This window comes from Pseudonaja textilis, chromosome 3 (genome assembly GCF_049901715.1).
Source record: "Pseudonaja textilis isolate UNSWEBS1 chromosome 3, rPseTex1.2, whole genome shotgun sequence".
NCBI classification, from domain to species: Eukaryota; Metazoa; Chordata; class Lepidosauria; order Squamata; family Elapidae; genus Pseudonaja; species Pseudonaja textilis.
The window spans coordinates 190,949,524-190,964,045 of record NC_141992.1 but is presented as its reverse complement, the minus strand read 5'-3'; the positions used below and the strand labels follow the sequence as shown (position 1 = coordinate 190,964,045).

The following is a 14,522-nucleotide window of genomic DNA, read 5'->3' as shown; positions in this document are numbered from 1 at the left end:
TTCCTACCCATACCACCGTTTAACTATAATCACCCACCCCTCTAAAAGCTCCCAGCTTGACCTGAATATCTGAACAGATGCCGTCTTGTAAGCTGTTTTAAGCAGCTCCGTTTCGACGGGAATTATGTGTGCAGAAGAGAATTATGTCGCGGAGTATCTTCTCCTCCCTAGATGATGGGAGGGAAGCGACCTTGATGCCTCGCAAAACCAGATCTGTGGCTGAATTGCTACAAACACCATCACTTATTTTGTTTGTAGCTTTTCTCCAAGCAAACCAGCTTTTATAGATACAAATTTCTGGGACTAGCCGTCATTTATTTATTTTTTATTGTAAGCCAAGGAAGAGAGCTCACAATACGAGTTGCCGATCGATGCATGCAAGACTGACAACCAGGTAAAAAATTAAGACCGGTGTTTGATAACAAATAATTCGTTATATTCATTGTTAATTTTCCTCTTTTAGCTGGCTCAAATTGGTACCAAGAAATTACTGTTGTGTGTGTTCAAGTTAAAGCGATGACAATTTCCTTTTATTTATAGCTGGAATAAGTTTCCTATCCCTTTACTGTTGGCAGAAATCCATACAGCAACTTTTCACTGATTAAGATTAATGTCCTTAGGGTGAGCATTACCTGTTGAATTTCTGCTGTATTGTTCACTCCTCACAAATGCACAACTTAAATTTTGACTATTCCAAAACTGCTCAAAGCAATCAATGTGAATTTCTGCTGCTGTATACGAATGCCTTTTTAAGAGTTACCATAAATTCTGCCCATTAAAAATGACTTCTAATATATAGAAAAGCCAAATATATACATAAAAAATAACTGTGCATGTGTATGTACGTGTATGTATGCATAAGTATGTGAATGTGTGTATTAATAGAGTACTGCATATCTCAAAGTTGGCTGGTGTATTAATTCCAAATTTAATTTTGTCTGATTTCTGCCTTCTTTTTTTTCTTCTTTGTAATTATCTCTTGTAAAGAATATTTTATTTTTCCTGAAGGCTGTAGTCCTAAAAAGATTTACAATAGAGTAAGCTCAACTGAAACAAAACAAAATCTCGCTTCTGGATAAATAAATCTTGAGGGAGATGGGCAAAATATGAAACATACATATATACATGCAGCACACAGAATTGCACAGACATTTCAGACTGAAGCTGGTAAAAGGAAGGAAGGAAGGAAGGAAGGAAGGAAGGAAGGAAGGAAGGAAGGAAGGAAGGAAGGAAGGAAGGAAGGAAGGAAGGAAGGCTAACACAATCCTGGATAAATAGAAAAATTGGATAGATGGGAGAGAGGGAAAGAGGGAGAGGGGGGAGGGAGGGAGGCAGAGAAAGAGAGAGAGAGAGAGAATATGACAGACTTGATATTTGAGGGGCAACCACAAGGTGGGGAATCCATCTATTCTCCAAAGCACCTGAAGGCAAGACAAGAAGCAATGGATGGAAACTCATCAAGGAGAGAAGCAAGCTAGAACTAAGGTGACATTTCGTGACAGTGAGAACAATTGATCAGTGGAACAACTTTCACCACCAGAAGTTGTAGGTGCTCCAATAGTGAAAGTTTTTAAGAAGAGATTGGTCTGTAATGGTATAGGGTTTCTTGCTTGTGTAGGGGATTGGACGAGAAGACCCCCAAGGACCCTTCCAACTCTGTTATTCTATTAAATGGACTGGAACCCTAAGTACTTCTCTTGCATTATATTACGCAGTATTCATTCAATACTTACCTGCTGCATTACGTTATTACAGTGGGTGCTTCATTCTGGAGACCCATTCTGAATATCCTACGGTAGAAAAGTATGTACAATAAACTATTCGTTTATAAATTAATAACTACCATTTAGCCCTAAATTTGGACTTACGTCGATATCTAAGTCATTCATCTCGTGCCTTGCCCATAGGATTAGCAAATATTTGAACTGCATAATTAATCTTGGCAACTGAGGAACCTCTATTTGACTTGGCCAATGAAGGCGCTATGAAGCTAGACCCTGGTGAGCCTTGACCTCTTCTGTACAAACACCATTCCTGCTGCAGCGTAGAAGTCCTTTGTTAACAAACAAAAGAGATGAGAAAGGGCAAAATTCTTCTCCTTCCCATAACTTCCCATCCTGCCCGGCTCTTCAATCTAGTGGACAAGTGTGCTTAATGGTGTCGTTGGATAACTCCAATGGGTTAGCCAAGTTTCTCAGTGTCTGGAGCAATATTAGGTCCAGGAACTCAGCCACCCTGCCAGCTAGCATGCCAGAATCTCTCTGTGTCATAATTGATGGTTCTTGCATAAACAAGCAGAAAAAGTCCTGATCTGAACCTTAATTGTGTGACTAATGCTTTTGGTTCCTTTACTTTGGTCTCAGAGCCAACTGTGACGCCTATAGATTGTCTTTCAACTGTCATTTGTGTTTGCACAAATAGAATTGACCATGGTTGGCTGAGGAAGCCAGAGTTGGTTGAATTTAACCAACAAGGCTAAACTATAAGCCATGGTTTATCCAGAATAATAGCTAGGTCAGTGGTGGGATTCAAATAATTTAACAACCAATTCTCTGCCCTAATGGTTTCTTCCAACAACCAGTTCACCAAACTGCTCAAAACATTAACAACCGGTTCTCCCAAAGTGGTGCAAACTGGCTGAATCCCACCACTGAGCTACGCTTTCCACATTGGGGTTACCAGTTTGTTCTTTAGATGTGTTCACACAAGTTAAACCACGAGCTGTGGTTTGAAAACTGCATTGGGTGGGATCACTGGTATTAGAATCAGGCAAATCCACATTTATTTGTAAATGTGCATTCTTTTTTTTCCTTCAAGAACTCAAAAGTAATTTGCTTGGCAAGTTCTTCTCCATTCTTCCCTCAAATACCCCTGTGTGTATCGAGGCCAGAGTAGCTGGACTGAAGGGGCGATACTCAAATCCCAGACGGTCACCTCATCTGCTACATCAACAACCTCTCTGATGGATGGTTGTGCTGTCACAATTCAGTCAGTAAAATCCAGAGCAATAAATGTTCACCAGCATATAATTTCTATGATTTGCATAGGGCAGGTAATTTGGGACCCTAGAAAGCAGAGCTGGCCCCAAGCAGCAAAAACACGAACACTATATTAGAGCGCAGTAGTATACAGTATTTTAAAAGTATGATGATAGAATTCTTTTGAATTCTACTGTTTAGTGCAGTGTTGGTGCAGTGTCAGGGGTTTTCGGTTCAATGTATGGAGGGTGAAGGATGTATGTTTATGTTTATTTTCATGGTCATGGTGTGCACCGAAGATGGTGTTTGATTTCATTGTATGAAGTGCAATGACAATAAAGTAAAACTAAACTAAAGTAGTAAATCTATCAGCTTCTGTAATCATGTACGTATCCAGGTTTGCATTCGTGTCAGAAGCATTGAGGTGCTTCCAGGTTGAAAGGATTAGCAGGTGACATTACCGTTGAACAGGGGATACCCAGTCGGGGACTCTTTTCATGTCCCCAGCAGGAGCTGGAGAGAAGGACAGGAGCTCAACCCTGTCCCATGGCAGCAGTCGGGTCTCGAATGTGGCCTTGCTAACCTCTATCCCAGTGTCCGAACCATGCGAGCCACCGTGTTCCTTCCTCTGTGCCCAAGTGAGGCACCTTCTATTTACAACATCCCTGCCTTTTTCTTTTTAAAGAAAGCACTATTGCTGTTCTGGGCTTCCTTTGACCAGACTGAAGAGTTTTGCACTTGGGCCCCGAGATCTTTCAGCAGATCCACCAAAAGTTTTGCAATGTGGGGATTGCAAAATGGCCACCCAAAATATGTAAATCTGAAGAGGTATTGATAAATATTTGGATTGTTTTCTTATTGCTTGAGGCCTGGAGTAGCCTACAGTAATACAAGGCGGGGCGGGGGCGGGGGAAGAGGAGGAGAAGGAGGTGGAGAAGGAGAAGGAGGAAAGAGAAGGAGAAGAAGGAGGATGAATTGCTGACCCACTGAAATCAATAACAGAAGCCACCTTGACTTTGAGAGGGTCAGAATTCCATCTGTCATGAAAACCGTTGAAATCTTTCCTAGATAAGGTCTGATCAAGTAAACATCCCCTGGAAATAATTAGCTAGATTAACCCTATTTGTTTTTCACTGCAATCCCATCCCTGTTTTTCTCTATGGATTTCCCTCCCCTCCCCCACGAGCTATGAACATTGAAATATGTAATTGCAATTAATGTTTACTGCATGGGCCTTTGATCTCTCCTCCTCCTTCGTTGTGGGGTGTGTGTTTTGCTTTCCTTGAGGCAAAAAGCAAGTTATAAAATGTAGTTACAGTTTAACTTCTTTAACTTAGCTTGCCTTGTCAAAGTCAAGTCACATGGCCAAAGGAAAGCATGTTTAACTCACAAGGGTTCCAGTGGCCCAGTATAGGAAGTCCGCTTATATTTATCCGTGAATCAACAAACAACTCCATTAATAACAAGTTAATAAATCAACTAGTTGGAGAAACTAAAAATATTTGCATGTTTGAAATGTCATCTGTGGCAACTTGGCTTTGCTTTTCCCTGTTTCAGACAATTGAGTGGTATTTAAAATTGGTTGGTTATTTAAGGATAAATCTGATAGCAATGCTCCAATATTTGAGGGGCTGCCACAGAGAGGAAGGAGTCAAGCTATTTTCTAAAGCACCTGAAGGCCAGAAAAGGAATAATGGATGAAAACTGAACAAGGAGAGATTCAACCTGGAAATAAGGAGAAACTTTCTGACAGTGAGAGCAATCAACCAATGGAACAGAAGTTGCCTTCAGAAGTTGTGGGAGCTTCGTCACTACTTTCAAGAAGAGATTGGACTCCCATCTGTCAGAAATGAGTATAGGATCTCCTGCTTGAGCGGGGGGGTTGGACTAGATGACCTACAAGATCCCTTCCAACTCTGTTAATGTGGCATCAAACCAGTCAACCCTCGGGGAGCATGTAGATAGATTTTCAACTGGAGGATCTGCTCCGAACCTGGTCCTTAATAATGTATCTATCTCCATTGTGATGGCATTCATACACATTGTTTCTGGCCACCTTTTTTTTCCCCCTTCCATTGTATAGACGACTCTATACAATCAGGTCTTCACTAGATGTTTCCAAAGTACCATAATTAGAACCTGGTCATTTGCATCCTGAAGGAGAACCCCAGCTTGGTTTGAATAGAATAGAGCTGGAAGGGACCTTGGAGGTCTTCTAGTCCAGCCCCCCGCTTAAGCAGAAGAACCTGTACAATTTCAGATAGGTAGCTGTCCAGTATTTTCCTAAAATCCTCCAGTGATGAAGCACCTACAACTACTGAAGGGAAGTTCCCCACTGGTTAATTGTCCCTACTGTGACAAAGTTTCTCCTTAGTTCCAAGTTGCTTCTTTCCTTGATCAGTGTCCATCCATTGTTTCTTGTCCTGCTCTCCGGTGCTTTGGAGAATAAGTTGACCCCCCCTCTATTTTGTGGCAACCTCTCAAATACTGGAATACTACTATCGTGTCACCCCTAGTTCTTCTTCTTTTCCATGATCAAGTTGTATAACGTTGTCCATGATATTCTCAAGATCCTTCTCCAATATCAGAGGCAGTGGTGGGATTCTATCAGTTCGGGCTAGTTCGGGCGAGCTGATAGTAAAAAAATGTTACTGTTCGTCCAAACCGGTAGTAAAAAAAAAAAGAGCTACCAGTTCGGCCGAGCTGGTATTTCTTTTTTTCTTCCTCCCAATGATCAGCTGTTCCGATGATCAGCTGTTCCAATGATTAGCTGTTCCAATGATCAGCTGTTCCGATGATCAGCTGTTCCAATGATCAGCTGTTCCGATGATCAGCTGTTCCAATGATCAGCTGTTCCGATGATCAGCTGTGCCGGGATCCCGCTCACTATCTTACTACTTCGCCCAGGAGGCTTCCCTGAGGCCCAGGAGGACAAAAAATGGAGCACGGGGTGACACAAAAAAAGAGCCACACTCACCCAGTCACATGGCCACACCCACCTGGACACTCCCACCTACCCACGCCCGCAGAACTGGGAGTAAAAATATTTGCATCCCACCCCTGATCAGAGGGTCAAAAGCATCCATGCTCATTCTCTCCTTCTTTTTCGAAGTTCAATATTCAAAGCAATTGTGATTAAATACATTCGGCTTAGCACAATATGGGTTCCAGGTCTTGTTTCAAGAAGCTCTGTTTAAGAATGGTGCAGCGGTTGTATTGCAGGCTCACCACACAAAGCAAAGAAACCCCCTTGAAAGATTATGGAGACACACCTGCCAATTCACCAGCTTGTAATCCCAGAAAAGCTAGTTTCTGTCAAGCACAAAGAATCAAGAACAAAACAAGGAGTTACTTCTGAGTAGTTGTTTTATCATTGTTTGTCTACAAACAGAATCTTGCCAGAGTAAAGCAATTATTTGCATAACTATAGGTATAAAATAGAATAGAGAATAGAAGAGAATTCTTTATTGGCCAAGTGTGATTGGACACACAAGGAATTTGTCTTGGTGCAAATGCTCTCAGTGTACATAAAAGAAAGATACATTCATCAAGAGTCAAGAATCAGAAGGTACAACACTTAATAATAAACTTAGTAAATAGTTTGACAGTATTGAGGGAATTATTTGTTTAGCAGAATGATGGTGTTTGGGGGAAAAACTGTTCTTGTGTCTAGTTGTTCTGGTGTGCAGTGCTCTATAGCATTATTTTGAGGGTAGGAGCTGAAACAGTTTAGGTCCGGAATGTGAGGGGTCTGTAAATATTTTCACAACCCTCTTTTTGACTCGTGCAGTATGCAGGTGCTCCGTGGAAGGCAGGTGGGTAGTAATTGTTTTCTTCTGCAGTCCTAATTACTCTCCGAAGTCTGTGTCTGTCTTGTTGGGCTGCAGAACCAAGCCAGAGGTGCAGATGACAGACTCAATAATTCCTCTGTAGAACTGTATCAGCAGCTCCTGGGCAATTTTTGAGCTTTCTGAGTTGGCGCAGAAAGAATGTTCTTTGTTGTGCTTTTTTGATGATGTTTTTGATGTTAGGTGTCCATTTTAGGTCTTGTGACCTGATAGAACCTGGAAATTTAATGGTCTCTACTGTTGTTACTGTGTTGTTTAGTATTGTAAGAGGTGGTAGTATGGCAAGTATACTCTGTGAATCACGGGTGGGATTCAACCAGTGTTACTATCGGTTCGGTGACTACGTTTTGCGCGTACCACTGAGTGGTTGCAATAGTATTATTAACTATTAAACTAGCATTAAATTAATCATACTGCTGGAGGGGAAAGGGTTAGGGTTTGGGTTTGGGTTAGTGTAGAGTAGAGTAGAGTGGACAGGACAGATCCGGATGGGATGGGATGGGATGGGATGGGGTGGAGTGGAGTGGAGTGGAGTGGAGTGGAGTGGAATGGAATGGAATAGAATGGAATAGAATGGAATAGAATAGAATAGGACAGAGTTGAAAGGGACCTTGGAGGTCTTCTAGTCCAACCCCCCTGCTTAGGCAGAAAACCCTACACCAATTCAGACAAATGGTTATCCAATCTCTTCTTAACAACTTCCAGTGTTGGAGCATTCACAACTTTTCGAGGCAGCTCGTTCCACTGATTAATTATTCTAAATGTCAGGAAATTTCTCTTTAGTTCTAAGTTGCTTCTCTCCTTGACTAGTTTCCACCCATTGTTTCTTGTCCTGACTTCAGGTGCTTTGGAGAATAGCTTGACTCCCTTTTCTTTGGGGCAGCCCCTGAGATACTGGAACACTGCTATCATGTCACCCCTAGTCCTTCTTTTCATTAAACCCTTTTATTAAGCAGGAGCGTCAACTGGAGTATATAGACAGGGTAGTAGCAAGCGCAACCGGGAATATAAACAATTGGTTAAGAAACAGTGTTGGTATTTAAAGATGTGCAAGCAACATAGAGGTATTCCTTAACTTATGACCACAACTGAGCCCAAAATTTATGTTGTTCAGTGAGACAATTGTTAAGTGAATTTTGCCGCATTGTATGACTTTTCTTGCCACCGTCGTTAAGTGAATCGCTGCAGTGGTTGAGTTAGTAACATGGTTGTGAAGTGAATCGGGCTTGCCCCTTGGCTTTACTTGTCAGAAGGTCGCTGCAATGGTCGTAAGTGTGAGTCAGTTGCCAAGCATCTTAGTTTTGATCTTGTGATGGTCAAATATAGGTGTCAAAAAAGGCCACATAGTTTCTTTCAGTGCCATTGTAACTTCAAACGGTCACTAAATGAACCGTTGTATGTAGAGGACTACCTGTACCTGGGATTGGAATATTACGATAGATAAATTCATTTAAATCAGGGGTCTTCAAACTTGGCAGCTTTAAGACTTGTGGACTTCAACTCCCAGAATTCTTCCTCCAGTCATGTTAGCTCAGGAATTCTGGGAGTTGAAGTCCACAAGTCTTAAACTTGCCAAGTTTGAAGACCCTTGTTTTAAATGAATGAAAAAAAATAAATAAGTTGTGACAAATCATTCATGAAAACCTCATTTGGGGCAAGGCTATCATGAAAGAATCAAGGAACCGACAAACACTGGGTGAGGAATTTCTGTCAGAACCGATCCTTCAATTCCACCACCACAACTCATGAAGCTTCTTGGAGGAGAAACAAAACGTCTTTTCCTTTTTCCTCAAGGAAAAAACAACAAGTCTGGTTGCCTTTTGAAAAAGCCCCTTTGAGACAAAATGATGATTTAGACAGCTGAGAATCTCCACAGTCATCAGATGAAGGAATATATCTTTAAATTTTGTGGATAAAGATAGGCCGTGTTTTCTGTCCTGGAAACGGTTGCTTCTTTCAACTGTCATTTTTGGTTTCCTGTTGGACAAAAGCAGAAATAGAATTACACACACACAATGCATGCCCACAGAATTTGCAACCCAAATCTGCACTGTGGACCTCTGAGTCATGTCCTCTTCTGGAATATCCTACTTTTATTCCGTTATTCCGATTTCTCCATTGGCCTCTCTCCTGGACGCAGCCAATATTCTGTAGGCAGTAAAAAATATTTTAAACTTCCAGTTTTCCTTCTATCTGTTGATGCCCCCCCCCCCCCCATCTGTCCTTTGACTCTGCAAATAATATTGTTGGTCTGTAGCTCTTTTCGGACTCCATAAAGATCAATGTTAAGACAGAATTATTTACAACTTATGCAGAAACATCCTGTGCAAATAAGTAAACTTCTTTTTTTTAAAAAAAGAACTTCACACAAAAATTTGTCTACTTTTTAATTTTTTGCATACATAAACGATTGTACAAAATTGTAAATATTTGGTTGATATTTCTTCAAAGACATGCTTGTATGATTGCAATTCTACCACCTATAATACACTATTTTTGCAATGTCATTCCTTGATTGTCCCAAAGGTGCTTTTTTTTTTTTCAAAAGGCAACTGGACTTTCTTGTTTGTTCTTTAAAGATGTTTCGCTTCTCATCCAAGAAGCGTCTTCAGCTCTGACTGCGTGGTGGGGAATGGAAGGATTTTATACACCTTGCAGGCAGCTGGTCATTTGCATTCTTTTAGAGAGTCTTTGAGGCCGCTTGGATGTCATTCTTTGATATAAACCGCTTCTGGACAGACATTTTCACTATTATAGGTTTTAATTAATATTGGCAAACTGCAGGGTAGTGTTTGGGAGACAGGCAAAGATCAAACACTTTTCAATGTTTGCTTTGCAATTGTTCCAAAATTCCAAATTAGATTGGGCTGAATTCAAATTCAAACAATGCAATTTCCTCATTCTTCTTTTTTGGATTGGTGATTTGATTGATTGATTGCCATGCAAGCAGGCCTCAATCTATGACCATTGAGCCGCGGTGGCATAGTGGTTAGAATGCAGTATTGCAGGCTACCTCTGCTGGCTGCCAGCTGCCTGCAAGTTGGCAGTTCAAATCTCATCAGGCTCAAGGTTGATTCAGCCGTCCATCCTTCCGAGGTGGGTAAAATGAGGACCCAAATTTTTGGGTGCAATAGGCTGTCTCTGTAAATACATAAAGAGGGCTATAAAGCACTGTAAAGAGATATATGTCTAAGTGCTATTGCTATTGCTATTATGGTTTATGTTATAATGATTGTAAATAACCTGATTTTATAATCATTTGTCTTAACAGATAACAGATAATCAGAGTCGGAAGGGACCTTGTAGGTCATCTAGTCCAACTCCCCACCCAAGCGGGAGACTCTACACCATTTCTGACAAATGGCAGTCCAATCCCTTCTTGAAAGTCTCAAGATAGCTTGTCCTCGGAAGTTGTAGGAGAAATGGTGTAGGGTGGGAGTTGGACTAGATGACCTATAAGGTCCTTTCCAACTCTGATTATCTGTTATTTATCTGTTATAAGTCAGTAAGCACATGTTCCAGTTGTAAAGCGAACACCACGGTCATTAAGCAAACCGATGGGTTGCTATGGGTACAGTTTGCCTGAAAATAAAAAATGCTGGGTTTTTTTAAAGCAAAGCCATAGTAAAATATGGTTGTGTGGTTGCAGGATTCTGCAAATGGCCATCAAGAAGTCATGCTGACCTAAAATTTGGTCATGTGAACACAGAGTGCGCCCGATTGTCAGAATTTTGAACTGAGGTCACAGGTCTCCTGGTTCAGGTTGTAACTATGAACAGTTGTAATTCAAGGACTATTTTGTTCCTTTGGGAGCAACTTCTGTAATGGGTTGATTTCTATTTATTTTCAGTCATTTCTCTTAACCTGGGGAACTCATCTCTCCTTTACCATTTCTTTTTCCGGGACTGTGGGTAGTCCTCCACTTATGACCACAATTGAGCCCCAAATTTCTGTTGTTAAGCGAGATGTCGGTAAAGTGAGTTTCTCCATGTTTTTCTTGCCACAGTTGTTAAGTGAATCATTGCAGTTGATAAGTTAGTGACCCAGTCCTTAAGTGAATCTGGCTTCCCCGTTGACTTTGCTTGTGCGAAGGTCGCAAAAGGGGATCCCTGGCACACTGCAACCGTCATAAGCATGAGTCAGTTGTCAAAGCATCTGAATTTTGATCCTGTGGTCATGGAGGCAAAGGTCGTACCTCTGAGAAATGGTCACTTTTTTCAGTGCCATCGTGACTTTGAACAACCACTCAATGAACTGTTGTAATTCAAGGACCACCTGTAGTAGGAAGAACTCTCAAAATGTTGGTTCCACCACTAGCATTTTCTTGAAAAATCTAGTTTTCTTCCTAGCTGGAGGCTTGGCTCCTCAGAGAGGAATTCAGCTAAAAACTCTGTAGCTTAAAAGCACTGTAGGTAGAAAAACCGGAGTTGTTTACGGCATTTCTTCCGTGTTCTTCCCCCAGGCTCTGTTTTTGGATCAAATGATCTTCTACTGTAGGTCAGAGATTTTTCACTGTGGTAGAAATGAGTCAGTTGGATTTCCCTTCTTTGCAGATTGCAGAGGTTGACCCCGCCGTAAATGGACTCCAGATTTGCTGAAGAGTTTCTGGATGCCACAAAAGATCAATCTCCTCAGCGACTTTTAGGGCTATTTATTTTTAGAGGAGAGGGCAAGCTCCATTGATTTGCCTATTGTCCAACAACTGTTTAAAAAAAGAGGCGGGAAAAGAAAGAAGTCTCTTTTAGACTTAGATTTAGAATAAACTTTATTGTCACTTCGAATCAACAGCGGAAGCCTACCTGTTCCGCTACTGGTTCGGTGATTGTGCACATGCGCACCTAAAGCGCATGCATGTAACGTGCGAGTGCAGCTTTCCCCACACCAGCTGAGGTCTGCAGCACCAGTCAGCTGAGAGAATAAAGAAGAGAAAGGCACAGGGGCAGCTTGTCTCTTCTTTCTCCTCTCAGCTGATCATTGTAGGGTTTTTTTTTTACTACCGGTGCAGCTGAACCGGTCCAAACTGGTAGCATACCACCACTGCTTTGAATGCACACTAAATCGGCATACATCAAAATGAAATTGCATTTTCAATAAGAAAATAACATTGGCCATAGCATACAAGGAAAACCTTTATAAGATATTCAGCAACAGAGTGCTCAATGTCTGGAATACTCTACCCGACTCTGTAGTTTCTTCCCCAAACCCCAAAAACTTTAACCTTAGACTGTCTACTATTGACCTCACCCCTTTCCTAAGAGGTCTCTAGGGGGCGTGCATAAGCGCACCAACGCGCCTACCATCCCTGTCCTATTGTTTCTTTTATTTTTCTTATATGTACCCATTTTATGTATTCATAACTATGTATACACTTATACTTATTATCTTGTAAACAATTGACAAATCAAATCAAATCAAATAAAAATAAATAAATATTTTACAGGTGGCATCTTCCGCCAGCGTGGCTTTCCAAAATGTTCAAAAGTCTATCTCCAAATTGTTGGAAGTGCAAAGATGTATCAGGCACATTTTTTTCATATGTGGTGGACCTGCAAAAAAAATGTATTGGAGACTGATTCAGCCATGGGTGGAACAAATGGGGGACAGCGTATTCCATTTAAGCCGGATTTTTTTTTCCTCCTTAGGAATAATACCAGAAGGATATAGGAAAGATTTAATTTAGCTAATAATGTGTGTGTTGACAGCGGCTAGAATAATATATGTGCAATACTGGAAGAAGGAAAGCATCCCACCAGAAACAGAGATAATAAAGAAAATTATGGCCTGTGCAGAATCAGACAGGTTAACTCTAAATTAAAAAGAACAAGGGGGAATCTGAGTACTATGAAATGTGGAATAAATTTTATCAGTGGTTGCATAGAAGAAGGCTAGGTTGGAACACAAGTAGCTATGATGATTAGAATAATTAGTAAACAATGTATCAAACAAGAGGATTGTAAACGGTGAAGTAAAATGTATATATGTATAACAATTGTAATGCCAGAACAGATGAACCGTGTTGTATTCTTATAATTAAAATAAAATAAATAAAGAGGGGGGAAATGAAATTCCATTGCATAAAACCCTCAAAGGATTTCCACCTCCAATATACACTACATAAACATGGCAAAATAAATAAATACAAAATTATGCATATACCCACATACGTTATATGACACGGAGAAACACCACAGTCTAAAGTCCAACCAAGGATCTACTGTTTCGTGGGTGACTCTGAGTGGGCCGGTATCTTTCATTTGGTTGTTTGGTTTCATGAGAAATGTGCAATGATGTCTTCTTTAGGCTTCCCTAAACGGATGAGAACGTGGTTAAATATCATTTATTTATTTCACTTCTAAAGCTACTTAGTGACCCAGCTTATAAAGAGGATAATAAACATGCTCTAGCAATAAAAAAGAAGAGAAATAGTAAACTACCACACTAAGGGAAGGCAAAAACTTAACATTCTTGTGGATTTCGAATAACAGAGTTGGAAGATATCTTGGAGGTCTTCTAACCCAACCCTCTGCTGAAGCAAGAAATCCTACACCATTTCTGTTCTGTATTAGCATTCTTGCAGACTCGCATCCTGATTGGTCCACCAGGGCCGAAACCCGATTGGTTCACTGAATGCCTGTGATTGGAGCGCTAAGAATCTACCGCGATTGGCCGAGCCGATAGCGGGAGATTCAAAGCGCTGCCATTGGCCGCCGAGCCGCCGGCCGGCTGTATAAAGCCAAGCAGCTCGCACACTTTATCTGTCCTTGTCCTGAAGCTACAATAAAGAGCTGATTGTTCACTTTCACGTCTCGCCTCTTATGTGACCCGATCCACCGATCTAACAGTTTCAGACAAATGGCTGTCCAATCTCTTCTTAAAAGCCTCCAGTGTTGGAGCACCCACAACTTCTGAAGACAAGCTTTTCCACTGGTTGATTGTTCACACTGTTAGGGAATTTCTTCTTAATTCTAGGTTGATTCTCTCCTTGATTAGTGGCAGGGGAAGGTTACTGTAAAATCCCATTCCCTCCCCACCTCACTAACCTGCTTTCCAGCTCCATTCTCCTGTGCAGGGCAACAAAAGAAGACCCAGCCAATCAGCTGGGTCCTGGGAGGCAGAGAATAGATGGTGGCAGGGCCAGTGAGAGGTGATATTTGCTGGTTCACCGAACTACTCAAAATTTCCACTACTGGTTCTCCAGAACTAGTCAGAACCTGCTGAATACCGCCTCTGTCCCTAGTCCTTCTCTTCATTAGATAAGACAAACCCAGTTCCTGCAACCATTCTTCATGTTTTAGCTTCCAGACCCTAATCAACTTTGTTGCTCTTTTCTGCACTTTTTCAAGAGTCTCTACATCTTTTTAATAATATGGTGACCAAACTGGATGCAGTATTCTAAGTGTGGTCTCACTAAGCCTTTATAAAGCGGTACTACTACTAACACTTCACAAAACATCCCAGTTAAGAGTCTGTGGGAAGCGACATTTTCCCCCCTCTGTCCCAACGGACAAATCAGATTAATGGGTTATCCTCTCTGACCAGATTTATTTTTTACAATGAGTCAAAATGTGGTTTATTTAATTCATTCACTGACATAAATATTTGCAATCAGCTTCTTGGTTTACAAGAGTCCATTGCTCCCTAAGAAGTTGGTAAACTATATAAACAACTGGAAAGATATTCACAATAAATGGTTTAA

General features: G+C 41.1%; 1 protein-coding gene across 1 annotated transcript in view; it reads left to right on the top strand.

Moving 5' to 3' along the window:
- The first annotated feature begins 294 nt into the window (after nucleotides 1–294).
- The window catches only part of NDRG1 (N-myc downstream regulated 1), an 82,791-nt gene continuing 68,563 nt past the window's right edge, over nucleotides 295–14,522 (top strand). Inside the window, exon 1 of the mRNA XM_087931730.1 lies at nucleotides 295–394. Coding sequence (XP_087787856.1) covers nucleotides 372–394 — 23 coding nt within the window. The 5' untranslated portion in view covers nucleotides 295–371. The remainder of the gene's footprint in view (nucleotides 395–14,522) is intronic.